The sequence below is a fragment of the Mustela putorius genome, unplaced genomic scaffold, assembly GCF_011764305.1.
Source record: "Mustela putorius furo isolate JIRA1106 unplaced genomic scaffold, ASM1176430v1.1 tig00000873_pilon_pilon_pilon, whole genome shotgun sequence".
Lineage (NCBI taxonomy): Eukaryota > Metazoa > Chordata > Mammalia > Carnivora > Mustelidae > Mustela > Mustela putorius.
In genome coordinates this window covers 4,663,860-4,689,882 of record NW_025421504.1, presented here as the reverse complement: position 1 = coordinate 4,689,882, position 26,023 = coordinate 4,663,860, and the positions used below count along the sequence as shown (strand labels likewise).

Here is a 26,023-nt window from a genome sequence, read left to right as displayed (position 1 = left end):
GGCCCGGCGGGAGGATGGACAATGAAAGGGGAGGAAACTGGGTCCTTGTGGCCTCAGTTTGTTACAGAGAGTAATTTTTTAAAATCATTGTGGAATGGGTACCCCAAAAATCGTGCTACGGATTATACAACAGTGGCCTCAGGACACGAGAGAAGATGTTTTTTCAAGGGTAGAACAGTAACTCTCATACAAATACAAAATGAACGCATGTCAAGGATTTTATTCACTGGTTAACTAATGAAGAAACCACCAAGATGCAAAAACCGGTTCGAAGGAGAACCTCGAGTACAGACAGACACACAGGCAGTCAGGAACGTGAACACGCATTTGCTTGTTTGTACAGAACAGGTCACTGCCCCCCCCGGGGGGGTCATCATGTGCCTCTTGACTGTACAAGATTTATTTGCATCTTCACGGGCAAGAATTATTTTTATGACTATCCATTTTCTGCAACCCAGAGAGTTGTCAAAGAACTCAAAGACAAGGAAAGGTCCAGATCCTTCTAGAATCAGATAAGCCCCAGGAGGAAGGGTCCTGTAGACGATCCCTAGTGAAATTAAGTAAGGCCTTCAAGATTTCACAGCTGCTAAGTACAAGATTTGGAATTCAAAACCAAATCTCCATGTCTCGTCTCGTAGGTTGGGGCTTTTCCCTGCCGGCGTCAGGTAGCTTTTGGATGGTGAAGGGTGAGATTCAGTGGGCGGTGTGGGCCCATAATCACTCCATTTAGTTCAAATTCTTGGGTCTCAAGACAGGAGTCCTCCCTCCTTTGAGCATCCATGTTCCAAGGTCTCCAAGGCCTCAATGGGTCATTTGCCATCTTGAACGTGTCTCCCCCCTCGGTACCAGAGTTCCCCGGGGGGACAGGGTCTGGAGGGGCCAGGAGGCTGGCCTGAGCTCCGGGAGAACGGTGGTTAGAGTCTCAAGGTTCCCACCTTGCCCGTGCCTTGGAACGGCCCATGAGACCGCAGCGGCCCAGGCCCCAGTCACATCTTCGGTTTGGAAATTACGGGCCGCTGGTACAGCCGGATGATACCTTCGTCGTGCAACCGCTTCCAGAGCGTTCTCTCTAACGGGAAGTCATGGTTGATGTAAAAGATGGTTCGTTTCCAAGACTTGTCATAGTAGTGGTCAGAAAAGCGCTCGTGGCCCTCGGTGATGAAGCCATAGGCGCTCACCTACGTGAAGGTTGGAGGAGAAATGAGGCCCGAGGTCACTCCCTCCTAGGCTTGTGCTCAAGGGCTACGTGTTATTGGGGGGCTGGGAGGCCCTTCGACCTAGGGGGCCGGGCGCAGGCTCCCTGGTGTACGCTTGCACACGTGTGTGCATGCACACTCACACCCCTCCCCCGCCCCAGCCGTGGTCCCCCCGAGCGGCCAGTCCAGACACCCCCAGCTGCTTCTCCAACAGCTCCCGCCGTAGAGTCTCACCTGGTCACAGAGCTGAAGGGCCGTGAGCAGCAGGAGGGCTCCCGTGGTGGGACGGTAGATTCTCCAGTGTTTAGTGTCCAGGGTCTTCGATCTCAGAAACCTGGGAAATAGCCCAGCCCCCCTCCCCGCCGTCAGGAGGCGCAGGGATGTGAGGCACCCGGTGCCTTCCACACGCGCCGGCCACTCTGCTCTCACCTGTTCTTTATGTAGCGCATCAAGTCTGGGTGCATCAGCAGGTACCTGTCCATCCGCAAGCTATCCCGGAAGGCCTCCTGGGGCCGGCGCCTGTGGGTGGCGGTGGGTGGTTCACCTTCCCGACTCGGGCCAAGTCAGGGCCAGGGCCATGGCAGGGGGGCCCCTCACCAGGGGATCGCTAAGGTGGTCCCCACCGGCCCAGCCTTTCACAGCCGCCCAGGACGCAGCTCGGCGAGGGGAGAGGGAGGGGCGGTGGGTACCTGAACCATAGAAGGCTTTTCACCAGCGTCTGATTCAGAAGCAGCGCTTCCAGCCACTCGTAGTCTCGGGTGCCCTCCAGGAAGTGCAGGTAGCGGACATCCTGAGGACCAAGGACAGCGGCTCCGGAAGTCCTGCCTTCAGGACCCCGGGGTGGGGGGCGCCTGGCTCCAGTGCCAGCCTGCCCGCTTGCCCTGCACAGGCCTGGCTGCCCATCCTCCCTGCCCGGGCCCCTCGGATGAACAGAGCCTGCGTCAGCCAGACTCCAGACACGGGACGCTGGGCTCCCTTTCTCCTCGCGTGCTCCCCCATTCAGATTCTGCGTGTGGGCAGGCCGGGTCCTCTTTGCTCACCTTCCCCAGGGGCACGTGCCGGAAACCCCGACCGCCCAAGGCAAGCAGGGTCTGCGTTATGGAGAAGGCGGTGAAGCCGTAGAAGGACGTCCGGGTACCCACATCCTGTTCGTAGCCCTTGGTGATAGCGCCACTCAGTCTACCGGCAGACAGGGCCACACAGGACAGACCCCGTGAGTGCAGGAGGGACAGGCGTGGAGGCGGGTGGGGAAGGCAGAGCGAGATGGGGAGGAAGCGGGTATAAAGGGAAGCTCTCCGGACAGCCCAGGCCTTCCACCTTCTGCATCGGGGCGTAGAACACCCTCCTGGGTCTCTCAGTCGGGATGGGGCGCTTGGGGTGCGACCGCTTACCGGAACACGTAATTGTGGCTGTCTATCTCCTGGCCCATGCGGGAGTTGTTCAGGATGCCCCCGTTGCCCACCACGGCACAGGTGATGCACTGGGAGCTCCCGGGCGGCAGGGCGGCCAGGAGCAGCTGCTGCTGGGGCACTGGAGGGAAGCGTTTCACCACCTTCTGCACCACTGCAATGAGGGGCTCCGCTCAGAGCCCTGGAGGGGTCGGGGTGGGGGGGTGCGGCCCACCATCTCTCCCAGCGCCGGTGGGGGCCCCCCAGGAAAGAGACTGGGCCAGAGCCAGAGGCTCAGTGGCTCAGGCTCCTCGGGGCGGGGGGGGGGATGGGGCGGGGGACGGACTCACGGGAGTGGTTGAGCTCCATGAAGCCGAAGGGGGGTGCGAAGTGCTCCAGGCGCTCCCACTCCCTCTGGTTGAAGCGGTCGGAGTCCAGGAAGAGGGTGAGGTTGGCCAGAAAGAGCTTCTGGAGCCAGGGTGACTTGGAGGCCTTGACCTTCACTGAGTCGGGGCAGCTCTACATGCAGGAGGGTGGGTCAGGCAGGCAGAGGCCCAGGAAGGCCATGGCCAGGGGCCGGGCTGGGGGCAGGGGCAGAAAGCGGGCCTCAACGTCCGGAAGGCGCCACTTCCGCGGCCTCTCCCGTCATCTTCGGAGCGCCCGCTGATCTCCTCCCAGAGAACGGGCCCTTCTTGGGGCTGGAGGGGATGCACCCTGGTGGCTGGGAGGGGGACCGGGCTGCGGGAGAGCCTGGAGCGCTGGCCGGGGCCTGGCTGCAGGTCTGTGTGCAAACATACGGATTCTGAAGGTTTCCCTCCCGAGGCCGTGGGCCCAGGCTGCTTTTCTTAGGGACGGAGGACGGGGAAGGCGGGCGAAGCCAAGGCATTCCCACGAATCAGGGTCGGCCTCAGGCTGGGGGGTCCTCAGCTCTCAGTGCTGCCTCTCCTTGCCCCCTCTCAACCCTTGCCCCTTCCCCCGCCCGAGGAGGGCCCCAGAGCAAGTAGACGTCTCTCCCCCTGCTCAGTGACCTTCCAGACCTTCTGGGGGGCTCCTGGGCAGGGCTCCTCGCCCTCACCCCTGCCCACGCTGCCTGGGCTAGGATCTGGGACCTGCCTTCTCCTCCCACTTCGAGCACTTAAGGAAAGAAGGTGGGGGTCAAAGCAGGGTAGGGTAGGGCACTGCGCGGTGGCAGGGGATAAGGCAGAGCCTGAGGGCAGAGCCTGGGAGGTCACGGAGGTTGGGGGGAGCTGTCCGCAGGGGGCTTCAGAGCAGGGAGGCTGTGGCCAGACTCACCGACTGTAGGGCCCCCGTGTCAAAGCTATATTGTTCCTCAAAATCCCACTTGGGCTCAGACTTGAAGTTGGTGGCCTGTAGACTTAGCTTTCTCTCTGTGGTGCGGTTCCGGAAGGGAGTGGAGGGTGGCGTGACTCGGGCTGTCTCCCGGTGGGGGACAACCACTGTGGTCACTCCTTCCACTGTCCTCCCCCTGGACCCTGCTCCTGGCATGGTCAGTGCCTTGGCCTGACTTTTTGGCACGGGTGTCCTTGCTGTGGTCTGCGCTTTGCCCTGAGGCTTTGGGGGCTCTGTCCTGGTGGCTGTGGGCTCCTTGTTCTGGTCCTGCCTTCCTTTGACGTTCCTGGGGTCCTGACTGCTCAGCGAACGTGTCTCTGCCCCATCAGAGGCCACGGCCCTGTCCCGCGCCTTCGGAGGCAGCGTGTCCTGCATGGGGTCCTTCTTCTCACTGGCCTCTGCTCTGGTGTCCTTCTGGGTGGAGTGGGCGGTGGCCTGGGCCAGGGGGGCCTCTGTGCTGTTCTCCTGCGCTGACAGCGCCCCCGGGAGAATTGTCCTTCCTCCTGCGGTGGTGACCTGCCATGCCGTCTTGTGGAGCAACCCTGGAGACCTCTTCTCGTCCAGCGTGTGCTGATCCCTAGGGACAGATGGAAATCTGGATGAAGGCCAAGGATCGTATCCACAGGTTTTTAAACATGAAGGCAAGGCGTGTCACCATCCATACCCCCAGATTAAGCTGCACCCGTTGGCGATGGGTCTAGAAACTTGCCTCTGACCCCTAGAGACCGTGGTGGACTCGCCCTGGGGAGCACGTGTACTCGGTGGGTACAAGGGAAGGGGCTCTGTCTGGGCAGGGGCTGGTCCCAAAAAGGTGGGCAGAACCCGATTAGTATCTGCCTCGTAAGTCGGACTGAGGAGTTTGGACTTTATCATTCGTCTTCTTGTCCAGGAGAAGCTACTGGAGAATGTCAGGTCGGAGATAGGGATTGGGACAAGGGTCTGGGGGCACAGGAGCTGAATCCAGCCGGCCATGCTTTCTTCTAGCAGTGGGAGAGGACCGGTGCAGGGTGCCTGGTCTGGCTTCTGGCACCCCCGGTTTTTGGCTCCGAGGATTAGATTTCTTTTCTTTTCATTTCCCCCTTTTGCCCGAGGCTGCCAAAAGTATCCCTTCATTTATGCAAATTAGCATCAGGTGTTCCGCTGAGGAAAGCGTGGGGCCTCCACTGGGCAGGTTTCCCCAGCTGGACTTCAAGATGGGTTCTCTGTGCTACACAGGTTTTCGGGGGATTCCTGGGAACCGTGGGAAAAAGAACCGTGCTTTCTGGGGACCCACAGCCATCCCCCTCGTGGATTTCCAGATGTCCTGAACTCCTGCTCCTTTCCCTGACATCCTCGGCCCTCCTGGCTCACTTGACGCCTCTTGGCCCAAGTAGCTCCCCTTTGTCTGCTTCTCCCCTTCTTCTTCCGAGCCCTGCATCTCAGACTTGCTGAGGCCGCAGAAAGAGAAGGAGAGAGAACATGAAATGTGTAGCCAGAGAGACCTGAGTGAGAATCCCTAGCACTTTCCATGTCTTAGCTGGTGTGGCTGGGAGAAATCTTAACCCACCTGCCCCTCGGTTTTCGTATCTGTAAAATGGGTTGCTGCCTTTTGTTTCTGCAAGAAGTCTCTGTGAGCATTAACATGGGCTTAGCCTCTGGCACAAAATACACGCTCAGCCAAACCAGTTCCCGGCTTCTCAGCACTGCCTTGGTGCTCTGCTCCCAGTCACTCATGGTTTGTCCTGTGCAAGGTGGGGGTCTCCTGAGTCTGGTCTCTTCCTTCTCTGGTTGCAGCTTTGACTTCCCACCTCCCAACTCCATGGCCTCTAATTTGTTCTTTTATGTGGCAAATATTTATTGAGCGCCTCCTATGTACGGTGGTGTGCTAGTTCCTGGGGCATCTTCCTTCCCCTGATGGAGCCCAGGATATAAAGGGGAAGACAGATCATCACACAGATAGACGTCAAGTTGTCCCCCGGACATGGGCTGGGGAATGGGCGAGCGTGAAGAAGCCACGGGAGGTGGCCTGACCCACAGCTCCGTCTCCTGGGACACACGACAGGACTAGAAACCTACGGGCTGCCGAACTGGGCGTGTCTGGGGATTATGTTCATTCAAGGGCAAGGTTAAAAACTCCTCCCTAAGTCGCAAAGTTGGAGGCAATCACACCCAGCAGCCCTTCCCACGAAGTCTGAAGCCCGCCACCACTTCCCACATCTCACACAAAAGCTTTCGGAAGGCTCTCTGGACCCACCAGGAAATGGATTTAAACCAGCGGAATAGAACAGACTCTGAAATATGTAAGACGGAGAACATCTCATTCAACAGATGTTCGGTGCAGCATGCTGTGTGGGTCCCGGGAATGCAGATTTGAATAAGGCACAGCCTTTCACCTGTGGAGGACGCTGTAGACATTGTTATTACAGGCGGAAGATGGAGGAGACGTTCATCACTAGAGAAATACAGGGCAGGCCCCCATGGTGGTCTGTGCACGAGGCAGATTATCTCTGTCGATCCTTCCTCATTTAGGGTCTCCCTCCCGCATCACCGCCAGCCCTTGTGGCAGTCCCGTATTTCCTGCTTTCTGGGCACCAGGGAAGCACATTCATTCTGGTTTTGCAAGAAGGGCGCTCTCTGGCCTGACCTTGAAACAGAGAAGGCCTTACTCCTCTGGGAGGTTGTTAGGGGAAAGGCTAGCAGTGGGTCCTTCCGTCTTGGAGCACACGCATTTTTAACTGGCCTCATGTAGCCAATGCCTCTGCCTGTTACCAAGCTCAAAGAAGCGATGTGGAGAGTTATCCTCGCCCAGAGGGTTGAGGAAGGCGGTGACACCGGGCCAGACTGTGACATGGAGCAGCCTGGAAAAACTAATAGCCTTCGAGACTTTTAAGCCTTTATTCCTTGTTTTCCATTTTTAACTAAGAAAAAAAAATGGAGGGAGGGATTTATCATAAGGATAGAAAATGTCTTGAGGAGCCCAAGCGCAAGATGTGGCGGAGCTTCTAGAAGGGTCTGGAACCTGGAGTCTCTCTCTTAGGCTGCTTTCCGCTCTCCACTCCTCAGCCCGCGTGACGGTGGAGGACGCCCGCCCCAGAACACCTCCTCCCGGGACTCATGACTCTCTGCTCCCAGTGCTTAATTTTTATGGTTCCGGCACACTTGTGTCCCTTCCTGTGCCTGACCAACATGGCAAGTGACCCAGGTCCTGGGGTCCACCCTGGGCAGGAGGGGACAGTTTCAAGAGAAAGAGACGGCTGTTGGCTCATGAACTGGATAGACATTGCTGAAGTGTCCATTCTGGAAGGGTACCCTCTGCACAGAGGGGAAACCCTGAGATAGTCCTGATCCTATTCATTTTTAAAAATTATTTATTTATTTATTTATTTATTTATTTATTTATTTAAGTGGGGGAGAGAGAGAGAGAGAGAGTGCACAAGCAGGGGGACCAGGAGACAGAGGGAGAAGCAGACTTCCGTTGAGCAGGGAGCCCAAAGCGGGGCTCGCTTCCAGGACTCTGGGATCACAACCTGAGCCGAAGGCAGATGCTACATCAAATGAACCACTCTGGCGCCCTAGTCCAGAACATTCTTGAGGGATCTGGGCCACCTTATGTTGGTGCTATGAAGTCTGAGTACCGTAAGACTCACTCTTCTCCCCTCCAGTGGCACAAGGGAGCTGAAGCTTCAAGCCAGAGGCACAACCAAGGCCTAGGCGTTAGCTCAGCGAGCAGACAGCTCTTGTTACCCACCCGTGAACCTCGGAATCGCCTCCCCCTGCATTTCCCACCTCCAAACTGCAAGAGGCCTCTAGAAGTTTCCCTTCCAAAGTGCAAACACCTCGGCACGGCTGTGATCGGGGAGATGGCGCGGCAGGGTGGGCTTCTCCACGAGACGTCTCACACATACGGCCCAGAGAGCTGGCCGTCCGCCTCGTGGCCACGCCAGCCCCAGGGAACGGAGCTCCCCGAGCTCCTCTCTACAGTCCCTCCCAGAGGCAGAAGGCACAAGGTCCCTGGCAGGTTACCAATGACTCCTTCACATTTTACAGGGAGTCGCAGCAATGACCTAGGTACTGACAAAATTATGGAATTAAGTTTCATTTCATTTCCCTATAATTAAATACAACTATGATTGCTAGGAATGTGGGTGTCTATGTAGGCATTTCCTTATGCTCATGCATGGTATTTACTGAATGCTCAAATTCCTTCCGTCTGTGTGGTGGGTGCCCTGTATTCGCCTTGTCCAGACCTTGGGCGATCCTGGGTTTGAACAGCATGAGTAAGGCCAGGGTGGGGTGAAGGGGGGAGCCTGTTTTCTATTAAGGGTTCAAAGGGACAGATAAGTCACGCTTGGATCTCATCCAAGCAAAACAACAACTCAGTATCAAAGTCTGATCTATTGGGGAGGTAAAAATATAAAATGTAGCACTTTAAAAAGAAATTTATCATTAGCAGGGTTTGTTTACCTGGCTCTGTGCAATAAAGAAAATGGATACAAAAGATTAATTATCTGGCATCCTCTTTCCTCTTAAGTCTGAATTACCCAACACCACGGGAAACCTGGAAGCGAAGAAAGGGCAAAAGGCTCAGAGTTTATTTATACTTGAAGTCATGAAAAACTGTGGTCAAGAGAGCAGAGTTTTCCCACAAACAGGGCAGAGATGGTCCTTGCATACTGTGTGGATTAGGGGCACTGATGCACACGACTCTTGGCTCCCCAGAACTTGACTACTAATAAACAATAAATAATAATAAAATAAATAATAAATAATAATATAAATAAAATAATAAATAATAAAGAAATAATAATATAAATAAAATCTTTAAAAATATCTATGTACATAATACATATAACATACAAAATATATGTTGACTTGTTTATGCTGTTGGCCAGAATCCTTGCCAATAGCATAAACAAGTCAACATATATTTTGTATGTTATATGTATTATGTACATAGATATTTTTAAAGATTTTATTCATTTATTTGACAGAGAGAGACACAGCGAGAGAGGGAACACAAGCAGAGGGAGAGGGAGAAGCAGGCTTCCCGCTGAGAAGGGAACCCGACATGGGGCTCTATCCCAGGATCCTGGGATCATGACCCAAGCCAAAGGCAGACGCTTAACAAGGGAGCCACCCAGGCGCCCCTAAGTCAGCTAGAGAAAGGACAATGTCCCTCATAAAACTGTAAGGAAGAGAAGATACACGTACACTACTGTACTGTAAAAAATCCATATGTAAACAGACCCACATGGTTCAAACCATGTTGTTCAGTGCTCAATTGTATCTACCAGAAATAATACAGGGAGTGTTGAAGGTGTCTCAGCCACGGAAGAGGTCATCCCTGACCAATAACACCCCGAGTCCGAGGCCATTGATAAAACCAGTAGGAATAGAAGATTATTTTATCAAGGAAAACACAAGAGCTCAAAAGACCTCCTTGATGATCTCACAATTCCACTTCTAGATATTTATCCTAAGAGGGGCCCCTGGGTGGCTCAGTGGGTTAAGCTGCTGCCTTCGGCTCAGGTCATGGTCTCAGGGTCCTGGGATCGAGTCCCGCCTCATGCTCTCTGCTCAGCAGGGAACCTGCTTCCTCCTCTGTGTCTGCCTGCCTCTCTGCCTGCTTGTGATCTCTGTCTGTCAAATAAATAAATAAAATCTTTAGATATTTATCCGAAGAAAATGAAAACACTAATCTGAAAAGACATGCACACCCCTGTGTTCGCTGCAGCGTTATTTACAATGGCCAAGACATGGAAAGCAGCCCAAGGGCCCAGTGACAGATGAATGGAGAAATATATATGTATATGTATATATATATTATATCCATTTATATATATATAAAATGGAATACTGCTCAGCCATAAGAAAGAATGAGGTCTTGCCATTTGCAGCAACTTGGATGGGCATAGATAGATTAGATTAAGTAAAATGAGCCAGACAAAGACAAATACCGTAGGATTTCACATACATGTGCCATCTCAAAAACAGATAAAAATGAAACAGAACAGAAACAGACTCGTAGTTACAGAGAGTCCAGTGGTGGTTGCCAGAACAGAGGTGGTGGGGGAGGGTGGGCAAAACGGGTCCGAGGGATTAGGAAGTACAGTGTCCCGCTAGTAAAATAAGTAAGACACAGGGCTGTACAGTACAAGCCTAGGGGACATAGTCCATAATATTCTGACAATTTCATATGGTGACAAATGGAAACTGGCCTGATTGTGAGCATTTCATAATATATATATAAACATCAATTCATTCTTGTGCACCTAAAACGGTATACAATATTGGATATCTGTTATTCTTCAATAAAATCCCCAAACCAAAAACCCTTTGATTTCCTAAATAATTCTGGGCTCTGATGTTCCGTGGAACAGATGATAGAAGAGGCTCCAGGCAGGTGTACCTGCTCTGTGATGAGTGGCCGCGTCCTCACGACCCGGACCCCCTCCCCGCAGTCTCCACGATCCGCTTTCCTCATCGCTCGCTCATTTTATCCGGGGCATGATTGCCTCTTCGGGGTTACACATCTGGTTCCCCATCCTTGGCTTCCGTTATGCCTCTCCTTGAAAGGGGAACAAACCCTAGTCTCCCCAGCGCTGTCTTTCCTCACCCCCAGCCGAGGCCCCGCCTTGATGGGCGACTCTCACCCCCAGTGCCCGCCTTTGTGGTCAGCCCAGCCTGGAGCGGCTGAAACTCCCTTGGTGTCCACAGAGCTCTTTAGGGGCTCCGGTCTTATCCGAAATGGAAACCAGTCATTCCACTGTCCCCCCATACCTCAAACTCTGCAGTATCTTACCCCCAGGAAATCCTGAAACTTTTTGCATGATTTACATTTTAGAACTTTACTTTGAAACTTTATTTATTTTTATTTTTTTAAAAGATTTTATTTATTTATTTGACAGAGAGAGATCACAAGTAGGCAGAGAGGCAGGCAGAGAGAGAGAGAGAGAGGAGGAAGCAAACTCCCTGCTGAGCAGAGAGCCCGACGCGGGACTCGATCCCAGGACCCTGAGATCATGACCTGAGCCGAAGGCAGCGGCTGAACCCACTGAGCCACCCAGGCACCCTACTTTGAAACTTTGGATGGGTCCACAAGTTGCTTCCATCACTAAAATTGTACTTTGCCTTAACGAGCTTTAATTCTCTTTGTAGGCTGGGAAAAAAAAATACAGAAATCTGTATTCTGTTGTTACTCCAAATGTTCTTTTTTCAAATCAAAGCCAATTCTCTTATTTGTTTAGCTTCTGGCCAATTAAATCCTAATGGAGAACAATATAAAATGGGAACAGAAGAGGAAACACATCTAAGCCACTGTTCCTAGTGCTTTAGGAAATGGATCCAATTTCCAAAGCTCTCCCCCAACAGAGGGGCCCAGAGCATTCCCTGAGATCCCGTTCACTGAAGTAACTGTGGCCCGGGAAATGGGAAGCTGGTTTAAAATTTGGATGTGCTCCCTCTGATACATGAATAGCACACAGGTCTCTCCAGAACCCCCAGGCTGAGTCTTGAGAGTTTAGGAAAGTAGGGACAACCTTGAACAGGGTGGTGGGGGGTGCGACCGGGGTAACTGGGGAAGAAAGTGTTTTCAACAAAACAGTGGCAGGTACATAGAGGTCCAGAATCACAGATACGAGGCGAGACCCTGTGCTCCTGTGGCTGGAAACTCTCCCCGCGAACCTACATTGCTCAAAGCGGGGTCAGTTTTCATCACCCGGATCTGGCACGGGGCTTAGCTCTTTTGCGGCTAATCACACCTGCAGGTACAATTTGTTTCAGGCGTAAGCCTGAGTTCCGGTGACATTTTTATCCTGGCGTGTTTGACATAGTGACCTTGGGGGAAAATAAGATTCCTCCCCTTCCCCAGCCCTCTGCCCCAGAGGAAGGAGAAGAGCGAGGGGGTCCAGTGGGCAGCTACTCCTGCCGTCCGTTGGGGCCAGAAGCTCCACAAGTGGGGTGGCTTTTAATAACTTCCAGATGAGGCTCCCTGAGGCCACAGGGCAGCACGATCAGCCCGTCCCCCACGAGGAGGCAGGAGGGCGGCCGCCCACCGTGCTTCGGCTGTTACCTACCCAAAACTCAACCTCTGGAACTCTGGCTGTTCTCATGTGTTGAGCTTGAGTCTGACACAAAACTACCTTCTTAGCACTTGACAAAAAGGCAGTGACACACACGGGGCAGGAAGGAGCCTGCTTGAGTTCCAGCCCGTCCACTAACCAGCCTGCTGTGTGACCTTGGGCAAGTCACAGAATCCTCAGAGCCCTTGTTTTCTTATCTATTAGATGGGAATTTTTTTTTTTTTTTTTAGATTTTATTTATTTATTTGACAGAGAGAGAAAGCAGGAGAACACAAGCATGGAGAGCAGCAGGCAGAGGGGGAAGCAGGCTCCCCGATGAGCAAGGAGCCTAACACGGGGCTCGATCCCAGGACTCTGGGATGATGCCCTGAGCTGAAGGCAGATGCTTAACGACTGAGCCACCCAGGCGACCCCCCAGAGGGGACTCTTTTTTTTAAAAAAATATTTTATTTATTTATTTGACAGAGAGAGAGACACACAGCGAGAGAGAAAACACAGCAAGGGGAGCGAGAGAGGGAGAAGCAGACTTCCTGTTGAGCAGGGGGCCTGATTCGGGGCTCGATCCCAGGACCCTGCGACCATGACCTGAGCTGAAGGCAGACGCTTCACCAACTATGCCACCCAGGCGTCCCCCCGAGATGGGACTCTTCATATCAGTCTTATAATACCATTGTGAGGACTTCATGGTGTATAAAAGCCACTTGGAAAAGTACCATGTTCCACAGATGGGTCGGGTGCTAACATGTAGACAGACAGTGACCATCCACTCCCCTTTGGGTTCACGTGTCCAGAGATTGAAACCAAAAAGGGTGATAGGCGTCAAGGCCATGGTAAAGGACATTTCATTCACGGCACTAAACTCCTTAATTGAGAAGTCAAGAGGTAGCAGGTAGGCATGTGACTTAGAAATAGGATGATACGGGGCACCTGGGTGGCTCAGTTGGTCAGGTGTCTGGCTCCGGCTCAGGTCATGATACCAGGATCCTGGGAATGAGCCCCACATCGGGCTCTCTGCTCAGTGGGGAGTCTGCATCTCCCTCTCCCTCTGCTGCTGCCCCTGCTTGTGCGCGCTCTCTCTCTCTCTCTCTGAAAAATCAATAAATAAAATCTTTAAAAAAAAAAAGGGTGCTAAATACCAGAAGAAAGGGCAGAAAATTGAAATAGGCACCTTGGGAATCAGGATTCTGGAGGAAGGAGAAGTCATGGGGAGTGCTCTGTGTTCAGTACTATCTGGAACATTTGCATGTTAGCGTAATAAAAAAAATAAATAAATAAATAAAGGGGGAAAACATGAAAACTAAATGAGATATCTTATCAAAAATGCTATGAAAATCTGAAAATGCAATGCAACATGTAGTAAACAGATACTCAGTGACTGTTGGGTGATTAGATCCCTGGTGCTTAGAACTATCTGTTGAGGATTAACAATGAGACAGCCAGGGTCACTGATCTTAAGAAGGTCCAGCTCTAAGAGGAGAACAGACATAAACAGTGACCCGGAGTTAGCGATCCGATGCTATTAGTCACGTGGGCGTGGGGAGAGAGTGTAGACACGACCCAGGGACGGGGTTCTGCTGGGGGGGAGGGGCGCTTCACTATGGCAGTGGGGGGGGGCCCTAGATGGGTCTTCTGTTCCTGAATCTTCAGAAATGGACTTTGCTGAATTATTCTTCCTTTTATAAAAGCAATGTGCGCTCATTCCCAAAGAAGCAGAAAAGGATATCAGCCAGTGATTGTGGAATCACAAGAATTTGCTGGTTGCCCCTTAGGGGGCGCACACCCAGATCCCCTTCCGAAAATTCCCACACCTAAGCGGGTGGACATGGAACAGCTAAGAGACAGAGACGATGGATGTCTCAAAGGCAGTACAAGGGCGAAGAATCAGTGCCACTCCCGGCTGCCCCCCCCCCGGACCCTGGCACCACATCTGGTATCCGGGAGCCCCTGATGCCATCCTGGGAAGGGGGCAGAGGAACAGGACGGCTGAAATTAGGTTTCCCGGACGCTCGGTGAACAGGGGGTCCACAATTAGAAATCGGGAGGTTATAGAAAATAAAGTTATATTTCTTAGACCAAAAGAAAAGAAAAAGAAAATCCATAGCCCTGATTTTATAGCTCACGCTTCCCGGGTTAGCTCTAAAGCCAACACAAGGCACAGAGCCTTTAAGGGCAAAGTCATTCCAGACCAGGAAAGCTAAGCAGGTAGAGACAAGGTCTGAGATCCGTATCTACATATCCGGGACCACGTAGGAGACTGGGACCAAATGAAGAAAATCCAAAAGGTAGTCCAGTAACCTCGGTTGGAAATCATACCGTCCTATCCTTTTGTTGGCAAATCAGCCAATCTTATTCCCAATCCTTTCTCCCTAATGTCTTTCCGCCGGAGCCTCCCTGCCCAGGGCTCCTACCGTAAACCATTCCAACAGCCTCGATCCCAGCCCCCCTGAGAACACCCCCCCCCACAGTGTCCCCTATAATCTGGTAACAGAGGAGTCTTGAAAACGCAGGAACGTCATCATGTCCCTCCCTTATGCAAAAGTTTTCGGTAGCTGGAGAATACCATTTAAACTCTTGATACGTTACCGAGGGTCCTGCCTTTACTCTTTGGTCGACAAGCATTGAGAAAACACCACCGTGTCTGGGACCAGCTCAAAATACTGCGGGAAGGGGCAAATAAGCCAGTCCCTACCCACAGGAAATGCACTGTCTGGCAGAAAACAAACTTTGGGTTCAGGACAACGCGTTATGATGGGTGTGATAGAGGAAGGAGGGTCAGTGCTCACCCGGGGCAGGGCTGGGAGCCGGACTCCGGAGCTAGCTGGTCTGGGTTTGAACTGAACTGACCAAGGTGACCTTGAACAATTTGCCTAACCTCTCTTATTTGGAAAAGAGGGTGTTGTTAACAACAATATTTACCCCAAAGCCTTGATATGTGGTCGCTAATCGGGGATTTTGGAGACCAGTGCCTGGCATGCCAAGCCCTCTAGCGTCAAGTTTCATTAGTCACCAAGCTCTCACGCCCGCACACGCCCGCCCGTTCCCGTGTCTACACTGCTGCACCCGCCGCTTCCTCTGTGCGCAATCTTCCTGCTGGCTGAAGTGTCCCACGGCCCTCAGGCGCTCTACAAACACCACCGTCTCCAGGATGTTCTCCGTGCCCTGCCCCAGGGGTTGAAATGACTCTTATCATTTTGCTCTCATAGCGCCTGGGACTTAACTGCGGTCACGACTCCTAACACCCCGCACCGTCTCTGGTTCTGTCTCCGTCTCTCTGCCCCGTTAGACTTTGAGGCTCTGGAGAGTCAACCTGTCCGAGGGAGGGAAAAGCACGGATTTTGGAGCCCAAATCCCCGGGGTTCACATCTACAGTTTGCGACTTCCTGGCTGGGTGGAATTAGGCTCAACTTTTTTTTTTTTTTTTTTAAAGATTGTATTTTTTTTTATCTCATCTCCACAGACCACAGGGCCCGAACTCACAACCCCGGGATCAAAAGCCGCAGGCTCCACCTACCCAGTAAGCCCGGCGCCCCCAGGCTTAATATTTTGAGCTTCATATCCTTCATTTGTGTAAAAGAATAAAAATGCTAATCTTGGGTGACAATTGTGAGGACCAGAAATAACCCACAGAAAGCTTCTAAACATAGGTTAGGGTATGCGGACATCTCCAGCTCTGAAATGATAATCTTTTGTCATAAACAAGGAAATACCTCGGTAACAAGGACCTTCAGAAACCAAAGATAACAGGGCACCTGGGGGGCTCAGTTGGTTAAGTGACTGCCTTCGGCTCAGCTCGTGGTCCTGGAGTCCCCAGACCGAGTCCTGCTTCAGGCGCCCTCCTCAGCAGGGAGTCTGCTTCTCCCTCTGACTGTCCCTGCTATCAAACTCTCAAATAAATAAAAAAAATTTTTTTAAAGAAACCACGGATTGGGGTGCTGGGGTGGCTCTGTGAGTTAAAGCCGCTGCCTTCGGTTTGGGTCATGATTCCAGGGTCCTGGGATCGAGCCCCGCGTCGGGCTCTCTGCTCAGCAGGGAGCCTGCTTCCTTCTTCTCTCTGACTCTCTGCCTACTGTGATCTGTCTGTCCCTACCCATAGGAAATGGGTATAAATAAATAAATAAAATCTTTTATAAATAAATAAATAAATAAATAAAATCTTTATAGAAAAAAAGAAAAGAAACCACTGATGCACATTTGGGTTGGCGTTTTACAACTCCATTTTATCTGATTTTATTTTTCCCAGGCTGCACCGTGGGGAGAGATGCCTCAGCTCCCCCTGCCCCCCCCACACCCCACCCCCACCTTGTCTCTCCCTCCCACCCCTCTCCTGACCTGATTTTCCACTTCTTCCTTCCCTCCCGCCCCAGGTCCTCTTCACCTTGTATTTCAAAGGCTAAAGCCACCTGTGAGGGCACCTGTCAGCCTCAGTCCCTCCCTTCATCGCGGGATAATCTGCTTGTGAAGTCCGTCCCTGGGTCGCCACTATGGGCCAGCCCAAAGCGGTGATTCACTCCTAATCTATCTTGTTCCCTTCGGACAGACTAACCATTGCACAATACCGTTTTCAGGAGGACACCTCCCTGCCTAAATGCCTCCTGGTGTCTACCCTCACCCCCGCCCTTCTGGAATGCCCTTCCCCTGCTCCGGAGATTGAGCCCCTCATTTCTGCAAGGCGTGTTGGTCCGCAGCTCAGCCAAGAGGACGCAGGCAGTCCCGCCTCCCTGTTTGTGCTTTTCTCCCCACACGCCTTATCTAAGCCCTACGGGGGTCTCAGATACCAGAGACCCATCTCCTCATGGAAGCTTCCAGCGGACACACCTCCTTCCCTCTCGGGACCTCTGCTCTCAAGGTGCTCACTCTGTCACTTGGTTTGTGCTTAGTTATGGAGACGGTTTACTGAGATGTCTCAGTGGATTACCTTCTCCCTCAGTCTAACGCCTTGGGCAGTTCAATAACTTTATAGTCATGTTTCATGATTAAAACTCAGTCTAGGGGCACTTGAGTGGCTCGCTCAGTGGTTAAAGCATCTGCCTTTGGCCCTGGTCATGATCCCAGGGTCCTGGGGACCTGCTCTCTGCTTAGCAGGGGGCCTGCTTCTCTCTCTTTGCGCCCCCTGCTTGTGTTCCCTCTCTGGCTGTCTCTGTCAAATAAATAAATAAAATCTTAAACAACAACAACAAAAACTCAGTCTATAAAAGTTACAGCAAAGATTGAAAAAAAAAAAAAGAAAAAAGAAACCCTAAATTCAGTCTCATCCATTTTAAAGCTCCAGGTGTCCTATCGGTTCAGAGCTCTTTCCCCCACCCCGCCAGGTCAGAGCGAAGACCCAAGGCTTGGGGGGTGGGGCAGGAGGGCTGGGGGAGGTGGAGAAGCTGGAGGGAGGGGGTCAGAATCCGGGTCAGCCCCAGCGAGGCTAGCTCTTCTGTGGACGTGCACACCTGTTGTTCTAACCTTCTCAAAGGGTTATCTGGGGGCGCCTGGGTGGCTCAGTCGTTAACCGTCTGCCTTCAGTTCAGGTCATAGTCCCAGGGTCCTGGGATCGAACCCCACATCAGACTCCCTGCTCTGCAGGAAGCCTGCTTCTCCCTCTCCCATTTCCCGTGCTTGTGTTCCCTCTCTCGCTGTGTCTCTCTCCGTCAAATAAATAAATAAAATCCTTAAAAGAATAAAAAAAGGGGTGACCCGATGGCATCTGTGGGCCTTTGCTGCCAATGTACCCATTGCCTTGGCCATTCCAATCTTAGAAATTTGCCTTCTCAAATACCTATGTAAGTGTGTGACGAGCCAGTGGCAACCCAATAGGATCAACCCAAGGGTCAACCGATAGAGACTGGTTGAGTAACCCCATATCCTTGCCATGCACCATGAGTAAAATGGGAGTAGATTTGTACATGTCGACACGGAAGGATGTCCATGGCAGAGTGTCGATTTAAAAAGCCAGCCCGTGGAACAATGTGTGTGGTGTGAAACCTACCTACCTGCCTATGTATCCACTTATCTACCCACCTATCTGTTTTTTTTTTTTTAAGATTTTATTTATTTATTTGCCAGAGAGAGAGAGAGAGAAAGCACAGGCAGGCAGAGTGGAAGGCAGAGGCAGAGGGAGAAGCAGGCTCCCTGCCGAGCAAGGAGCCCAATCCCAGGGACTCGATCCCAGGACGCTGGGATCATGACCTGAGCCGAAGGCAGTTGCTTAACCAACTGAGCCACCCAGGCATACCCCCACCTATTTGTTTATCCATCTGTGGTAAGGGCTTGTGTAACATAAGGTAAAAAGCACAAGCTAAAGAAGCAGAATACCAGGTTTTGAATCCTGGCCATGCGACTTCCTAGCGGGCTGACCTTGGGCAGTTCACTCTCTGTATCTCTGTAAATTCATAACCATCAGAATTAATTAATGGCACATAAGGCATTTTGAATAGAAGTGTTGCCTACAATTATGTAATAATTATAGGTCCGCCAAAGAAGCAAGTGTGGTCAGCGCTTAAGAGTGGGTAGACATGGGGGTGTGATGGGAGACCCTCACTTCTTGCTTGGATTTTTCTAAACATTATGAGAGCAGGTATTACTTTCAAATTTTAAGAGCAGTGAAATAAAGTCATTCCCCCCCAAAAAAACTAGTCTGGAAAGAAAAAAGGTCTTCTGCAGCTGGAGATGTGTTGATGCTCTAAGGAAATTGATCTACAAGGTCCTTCTGAAGGATCAACTTGGAGCCCAGAAGTAAGCGAGGCGGGAGGTCTCAAAGTTTCTCACCAGGTCCTCAAAGAGAATGAGATTTAGAAGTGAAGGGTAACCGCGGTGTACATCTTTTGCTTTAGGACACCGCAAATGGCAGGAGTGGCGCGTGAGAACTATCCCCAAAGCCCCTGTTGTTACACACAAGCCCAGAGGGGGACGTCATCTCCCATCTGTGCCTTCTGGAGACCCAAACCCATCGCTGGCCAGCTCCTGCCTACGTTTCCCCTCGACGTGGACACCTTGGTTTCCCCGCTCCTGTGTGTTCCCTACGTGCCCCCTTGGATCTCCCTTGCCAGGGGGTCCTTGAAAACATTCCTGCTTGCTGACACCCCGTGTGGACACGGCAGCATCTCGGGGCTCCCAGGGCTTCCCTGGGCTAGAGTCCTTTAATGTGCTTCCAACAGAGTATGAGGAATTTGGGAAGGGTCAGAGCCTTACCTGGAAGGTTTTGTGTTGGGTTCCTTCATAAAGGAGGGCAGCAGGAAGAGGAAAACCACCAACACGGCCAAAAGCAAGAGCCACTGGGCGGCATGGTCCAGACGACTGATTCGAGGCAGACAGGTCCTCATGACGTTGGGTCAGGCACCGCCAGAAGGTTCTGCATATCCTGGAGCTCTGATGGGGCCCGCAGCTGGTTTGAGCGCTGACGCCTCCTGGTCAGGGAGTGCACACCTCTTGTCTTAACAATGAGCCACTCGGGTAAACACGGAGTTGATCAGCATCTGCCAGGGGAAGGAGGAGCTGCCGTCCCTGCTTTGCAAGGGCTGGCGTGGCTTGAAGGAAAAGAAACTCCTTTTGTTCAAACAAGTCTACTTTCCTTTTCTTGGTCTCAGGAGCCCATTTCTGCATGTAGAGCTTTATGAGAAACATGTACGCGTTATAGGGAACCTCGCTTTTATCAGGTTCCAAACCCCTGGGGACCCTGGGCAGCTGCACGGGCTGGAAGACCCCTGCACGGCCTCCGTGTGCCACATGACCTTTACGAGAAAAGCACAGGGAATCTCTGGCTTGGAGAGCCCTCTAGCAATAGTCCCTGAAAGAACATTGTGCCACCAGAGACTAGAACTATGAGAACGACTCATTTCCAAGGCGTTCCAGAGTCCCGGCTCTCAGTCCTGGGATGCATACAGGAAACACTTGGGAAACTTTCCTACACCAGGTTGCAGAGAAATCAACAAAGCCAGGATCTCCGGTACCGGCTGTTTTTCCGGCAGGGGTATTTTTTTTTCTTTTTTTTTTTTTTTAGTTCCCCAGGTGATTCCAATATGCAGCCATGCGGAGGACTGATTTACAGTCATTGGCTCAACCTTGCCAATGTCCCTTTGGCAGTCATGACCGTGACAGCCCTGAGCTCATACGTGTAGGCGAGAGCTCGGAGCCAGGCTCTGGGGGGCCGTCCTCGTGCAGTGATGCCTTTGCAGCTGCTCGAGGTGCTGGTGTGGTTGTCAACCCCATTCTACCGTTGGCGAAACCGCCCGGTGCTCAGATCTCCTCAGCGTGGAGACCCATCCAGAGGACCCAGAGAAATCATTAACTCTATTTTGATATGAGGCATAAAAGCCGTAATGCTTAGGGGGAATGTGCAACTCAGAGGAATAACGATCGAGTTCGGGATAGAAAACAGAAGATGCAGAGAAGCAGCCCTCCGAAGTGCATATTCAGAGGAATGCACAGCTTCCCACTCTGTACCCAACATCCTCGGCCTTCACCCAGGACACGCACCAATAAATGCTTAAAACACCTTCGCCAAGCAGGATGAAAAAGGCAAAACATGCTTCTGAGTGGCAGGGGGTAATACAGATGCACGATGGCCTTCCCTTGTCCCGTACCGCACCCTGGAACTCAGGGCACTCACTATTCCAGGGGTTGAGCTGGGAGCAAGAAGAAAAGATCCTTTTGGTACTAATTTAATCTCTCTCTCTCTACCTGAACACACCTAACCTGAAACGGCTGATAGAATCACTCTATAAACATCTTCTGAATGACTCTATAAACAACTTCTGAATGGACTCGGATCAAATCATTACTCTTTGCTCTAAGTGACCCTTAAGTGACCGGAGTTCCCCTGTGAACTTGCCACAAACGATTACCCTACGCTCTGCTTCCTGTTTGCAATGCTAGGCAAATCACCTGCACAAGGGGAAGGCGTTTTCTTACCCCCTGCCCGGTTCCACGGCAAGGAGTGTCTCTCTCATCTTGCCCCCTGCTTTGGGGAAGGCTCTCGGGGTCCGTGTTCTCTCTGACTTGCAGAGCATGAAGATCTAGGGGGGCTCCCGGGTGTAAGCTGTGCTGCGGAACACGGTCTGTGCTGCTCGCCACCTCGGGGGCGGGTTGAACTTGGAGCTATGGAAGCCCTGCGAGGAGGGGAGAGGAGAGGGGGCCAGATCATCCACAGTTCTGGTTATCAGGGAGCAACCAACGCTGCTGCAGTGCATGCCTGTGCGCCGTGGGAGATCCAGAGGGACACGTGTTCTAGTGGAAACAGACTCTCCAGATGGGTTTCCAGCCATCTCCCCTGTTCCACTGTTTCACATTCAGTAAGGTCAACTCCCCTCTCCTTTTTAAAGCTTCTGCCTTCAGTTTTTATACACCTGTCACCAGGAGGCACGAGACCTCCCATGCAGACAAAGTTGTTAAAAGATCATTATCAGGGCATCTGGGTGGCTCAGTCGGTTAGGCGTCTGGCTCCGGCTCAGGTCATGATCCTGGGGTCCTGGGATCGAGCCCCTCACTGGACTCCCTGCTCAGCATGGAGCCTGCTTCTCCCTCTCCCTCTGCCTGCTGCTTCCCCCTGCTTGTGCTCTCTCTCTCTCTCAAAGAAATAAATAAAATCTTAAAAAAAATTAAAAGATTTTCCGGAAAAGGGAAGCTCGCGACTCTCATATGGATAGGAAACATGAAAATGTGTTAAAGATTTTTTTCCTACTCATGAGAGTGAGTAGATGTGGTAATTGATTCAAAAGAGAAGGCTGGAGGCATGAATTAACATAGAATAAGGATTGCTGACCATGAATGGCAAGTGGGGTAAAACTGGTTTTTCCACAGGGAGGACAGCAGAATCTGTGTGACTATCAACTCCCTACAATTTACAGAATTGTAAAATAGTTCAAAGGCTAGAATCAGCTAAGTTGGAAGGTTATCTCCTAGATGATGCATCCTTTTCCATGTAAACACACGTGGTGTTTCTAGAGTGAAGGTAACTTGGAACCACTCCAGGATTGCAATTGTTGGAAACATCCTCTCTACTGGAAGACACTCTTGGTGACTTAGGGGAATGCTGGTGCTAATGGAAAGAGGTCAGCTTTTTAGGGACATTGAGTAGCAGGCATTCAGCATTCCCTTATATGTCCTGCCTTTTCTGTTTTCTGTACCATGCTCACCCCTAACTTTTAAAAAACAGTCTCATTGTGATATAAATTATGTACTATTTAGTTCACACACTTAAGTGTACAATTCAGTGGAATGAGTTGAGTGTATTTACAGAATGGTGCAACCATCGTAATACTCTAATTTTATTATTAGTTTTTTAAAAGATTTTATTTTTATTTTTAAGTCATCTCTACACCCAATATGGGGCTCGAACTCACAACACCAAAATCAAGAATCCCAAGCTCTGCTGTTGAGCCAGCCAAGCACTGCTCAGTAATCTGATTTTAAAACATCTTCATCACACTCGAAGGAAAAAACCTTATGCCATAAAGGGAAGCAAAATACACCACCCCAAATTATGCCTCTTTGGTACATTGATTATTTTAAGCTGGTTATTTTTAAGAAACTGCAGGCATGAGAGAGTTGATCTGAAGACCAAGTATAAGTTTGCCTTTTGTAAGAGACTTTCCCATTATAAAGGAAATCTCCATTTATAAGGGTGACTCCCTCCGCATACCAGGAAGAGGATACTAAATTCCCTAGGAACTCTAGCTCATGGAGATGGTGTGGACTTGAATCTGCACAGCAACCTCACCCTTGTGAGCCATGAAAACTGGGGCAACTGGGTGGCTCAGTCAGTTGAACGTCCAACTCTTGATCTCAGGGTGGTGAGTTTGAGCCCTGCCTTGGGCTCCAAGCTGGGCATGGAGCCTACTTAAAAAAAAAAAAAAATGCAGTCAAAACACAGCAGATTCAGGAAAAGCTCTTTATTCCCTCTCCCCCACAAAAAAAGGCCAGAGGAGCTGCTCTGGGAGCAGAGTTGTCTTGTCAGCATGGATAACCTTGGAAGGATGGGAACAGGGAGGAGGCTAGCAAGGTCTGGTCCATCAAAGTCCTCTCTGTCCCATTGTTTCTGAGTGACCCTGCAAACATTTCCTGCTTTTCATCTTCCTGTGAAGTGCATTCCTTCTGCTTGAAGTCCCAGACCCCAACAACCTCCTCCTTAGTTCAGGATGACGTGTGTACCTCCTTGAGCCTCACTGTCTTTGGAATTTCCACATCTGTGTGGATGCCCTGCATGTATGCTATCAAATTGGATTTTCTTCTGTTAAAGTGCCTCATGTCAATTTGATTCTTAGTCCAGTTAGAAAGTGCTTGATAGTATTTAAAGCGATGGCTTTGGCCATTTAGGGGAGCTACTGTTTTCCTGGGTCTCTCCCATGTATACAGGAGGGATGAATGTTATTCAGCCTCTGTTTTTCTCCTGTTAATCTGTCTGCTGTCAATTTAATTATTAAACCAGTCAAAGAACCTAGAAGGGCAGAAGAAAAACTCTGCCATCCCTGCAGCCCCGGACTTGCCACTTGTTGCCTTATTGTAACTGTTTGTCTGGTTACTTCTGTATCTGTTTAATTCTTTTCTTTTTTCTTTTTTTTTTTTTTAAGATTTTATTTATTTATTTGACAGGCAGATCACAAGTAGGCAGAGAGGCAGGCAGGGAGAGGAAGGGAAGCAGGCTCCCCGTTGAGCAGAGAGCCCAATATGGGGCTCAATCCCAGGACTCTGGGATTATGTAAAAGTCCCCCCTTATAACTAACTATTTTCCCTTTCTTTCTTTCTTTCTTTCTTCTTCTTCTTTTTTTTTAAGTATGCTCCACACTCATCGTAGGCTTGAACTCATGACCCTAAGATCAAGAGTCACATGCTCTACCAACTGAGCCAGCCAGGTGTTCCCAAAGTTCCTCTTTCTGAGGGTAGAAGCCTTGGGCATTTACACAGTGTTCTAGACCACCAAGAATCAGTGTGATTTTAATTCATATACTTATTTTTTCTTTTAAAGTAAGGCATACTCCCATTTGCAGTCCTTCATGTGGATGTGTCCGGAGTCTTGGAAATTTGACTACCCTACATTCTCTTACAAATGGACCTTGAGGGGTGCCTGGGTGGCTCAGTGGGTTAAAGCCTCTGCCTTCGGCTCTGGTTGTAGTCTCAGGGTCATGGGATCGAGCCCCGCGTCAGGCTCTCTGCGCGGTGGGGAGCCTGCTTTCTCCTCTCTCTCTGCCTGCCTCTCTGCCTACTAGTGATCTCTGTCTGTCAAATAAATAAATAAAATCTTAAAAAAAAAAAAAAAAAGGACCCTGAAAGCTCTTTTGGCCCATTTGGTAGGAGACAGCAGGTATTTGTATGTGCTTGACCATAGAATAGTCCTCCTCTGTCGGGGAAGATCATCCTATTCTCCCCAGTACACAGATTTGGGAGGGATGCCCATGGAGTGGTGAGGGAGGATGGGGACCCCACCTAGCCAGTCAGATCAACAAAGCAATCCTGGAGCGATGGGGTGATGGGTATCACAGTCAGATGGCTCTCACAGCCAGTGTGATCTTATTTTTAAATCTGAGGTCCAAGTTGCTTGTTTCAGTCCCTTGAACCAGGAAGACTCCTGACCTTTGCTCATGGGTCTTTGTGGTGCGGAAAATTCTCTTGACTCTGCTCCCCATCCTACTCTGACTGCTCCAGCGTGGGGACACGTGCTTTGTGGACCCCCAGGAATGGGTGGGATCCTGTGAGGATTCTTCTTGGCTGTCTCTTTCCCTGGCTCTTTCCGTTAAACTTCTGGCTGGTCTGCTGTTCTGCTTGTCTCTACTAGGATCATGGAGCTACCATCCCTATTAATGGTTTGCCCAAGATGTGCTTATCTCTGAAGAATCTACAAACCTTCATAGCACCAGGACACTATTGCCTTTGACTTTGAAGATAAAGGGCAAAGGACATGAAGAAGTCTTTCTCTGGGGCTTGAGCAGCGTAAGTCTGAAAAGCATATGTTGACAGTTATGGGTCATGCCGTGACAGCGTTGAGCACCAGCTTCAAGTGAAATAATCTTTAATTTTATCTTTGATTAAGTCTGTATTTGTATGCCTATGACATGGGGGCTTCTAAAGTGTGGGGTCCAGGCTAGGGGCTCCTCTTGTCTGTATCTTAATGTAATGTCATTCTATACCCCATTCAACTACACTTTTCATCTCTTCCCTTCTCTTCTCTTCTCTTCTCTTCTCTTCTCTCTCCCTTCCCTTCCCTTCCCTTCCTTTCCCTCCTCTCCCTCATTTCCTTCCTCCCTCCCTCCCTCCTTCTTTCCTTCCTTCCTTATTTTCCTTCCTTCTTTCTTAGCCAGAATGCCCTGGTTCACAAAAGTACAGTATTTTATAGCATTTGTCTTTATAACAGGCTCACATGGCCTATTCATTACTTAGAAGTTTCTCACAGAAAGAGAAAGGCAAACATAAAGCCATTTGGTTAAAACAATACAATTTTAATTCATGAGTCTTTGTGGTCTGATGAAGGAGTCGATGATTAAGGGTGCCCTAGGCAAGTGTTCACTATTATGCTAGACAGCCTGTCTTCCATACAGAATGTCCTATCTCCTGGGTGGTCATGGTCAGAGGTGTGCTTGTCTTGGAACACTGAGTCTGGATCGGGCGGCCTGTCAAGTGCCTTCTGGGCTACTGCAGTGTTTGTGGAGGTGGCTAGAAAGGCCAGGCAGACGCTGATGGACCTTTTTGACAACATTTCTTCCATCTCCAGATGCAACGACAGTATTTCCTGTTCTCTTAAGACTCTAACATCAGGGGCACCTGGGTGGCTCAGTGGGTTAAGCCTCTGCCTTCAGCTCAGGTCATGGTCAGGGTCCTGGCATTGAGTCCCGCATCGGGCTCTCTGCTCAGCAGAGGACCTGCTTCCCCCTCTCTCTCTGCCTGCCTCTCTGTCTACTTGTGATCTCTCTCTGTGTCTAATAAATAAATAAAATCTTAAAAAAAACTCTAACATCAGAGAAGAAGCCTACCTCACTTTCTAAGATCATTGCCTCTCCTTCCTCCACACATGAGAAAGCTTCTGCTCTTCCCTCGTCCTCTCATCATGAAGAAATCC

At 50.8% G+C, this 26,023-nt stretch overlaps 1 protein-coding gene across 3 annotated transcripts; it reads right to left on the bottom strand.

The window, feature by feature from the left end:
* Positions 1–200: 200 nt before the first annotated feature.
* ST6GALNAC1 (ST6 N-acetylgalactosaminide alpha-2,6-sialyltransferase 1) lies at positions 201–19,452 on the bottom strand. 3 transcript variants are annotated; one of them, XM_045085847.1, is made up of 9 exons: positions 19,168–19,452; positions 3,878–4,511; positions 2,935–3,103; positions 2,588–2,726; positions 2,237–2,375; positions 1,886–1,986; positions 1,626–1,715; positions 1,431–1,530; positions 201–1,178 (listed from the first exon to the last, which is right to left on the bottom strand). In XM_045085847.1, the coding sequence occupies exons 1-9, from the start codon at positions 19,296–19,298 to the stop codon at positions 987–989; spliced, it is 1,695 nt and encodes a 564-aa protein (XP_044941782.1). In that variant the 5' UTR covers positions 19,299–19,452; the 3' UTR covers positions 201–986. The 3 variants fall into 3 exon arrangements, with proteins under 3 accessions (XP_044941782.1, XP_004748896.2, XP_044941783.1); XM_004748839.3 differs by having other exon boundaries at positions 2,588–2,759; positions 19,168–19,448; XM_045085848.1 differs by lacking the exon at positions 19,168–19,452 and adding an exon at positions 10,323–10,469 and having other exon boundaries at positions 2,588–2,759.
* Between the last annotated feature and the right edge of the window lie 6,571 nt (positions 19,453–26,023).

Excerpts from the sequence above, each read along its gene's own strand:
- ST6GALNAC1 (XM_004748839.3), bottom strand. The coding sequence starts at position 19,298 with ATGAGGACCTGTCTGCCTCGAATCAGTCGTCTGGACCATGCCGCCCAG. Across the intron at positions 3,104-3,877 it reads ACACGGGGGCCCTACAGTCG|AGCTGCCCCGACTCAGTGAA; the intron begins GTGAGTCTGGCC and ends TCCTGCATGTAG. Across the intron at positions 2,760-2,934 it reads CATGGAGCTCAACCACTCCC|TGGTGCAGAAGGTGGTGAAA; the intron begins GTGAGTCCGTCC and ends CCCTCATTGCAG.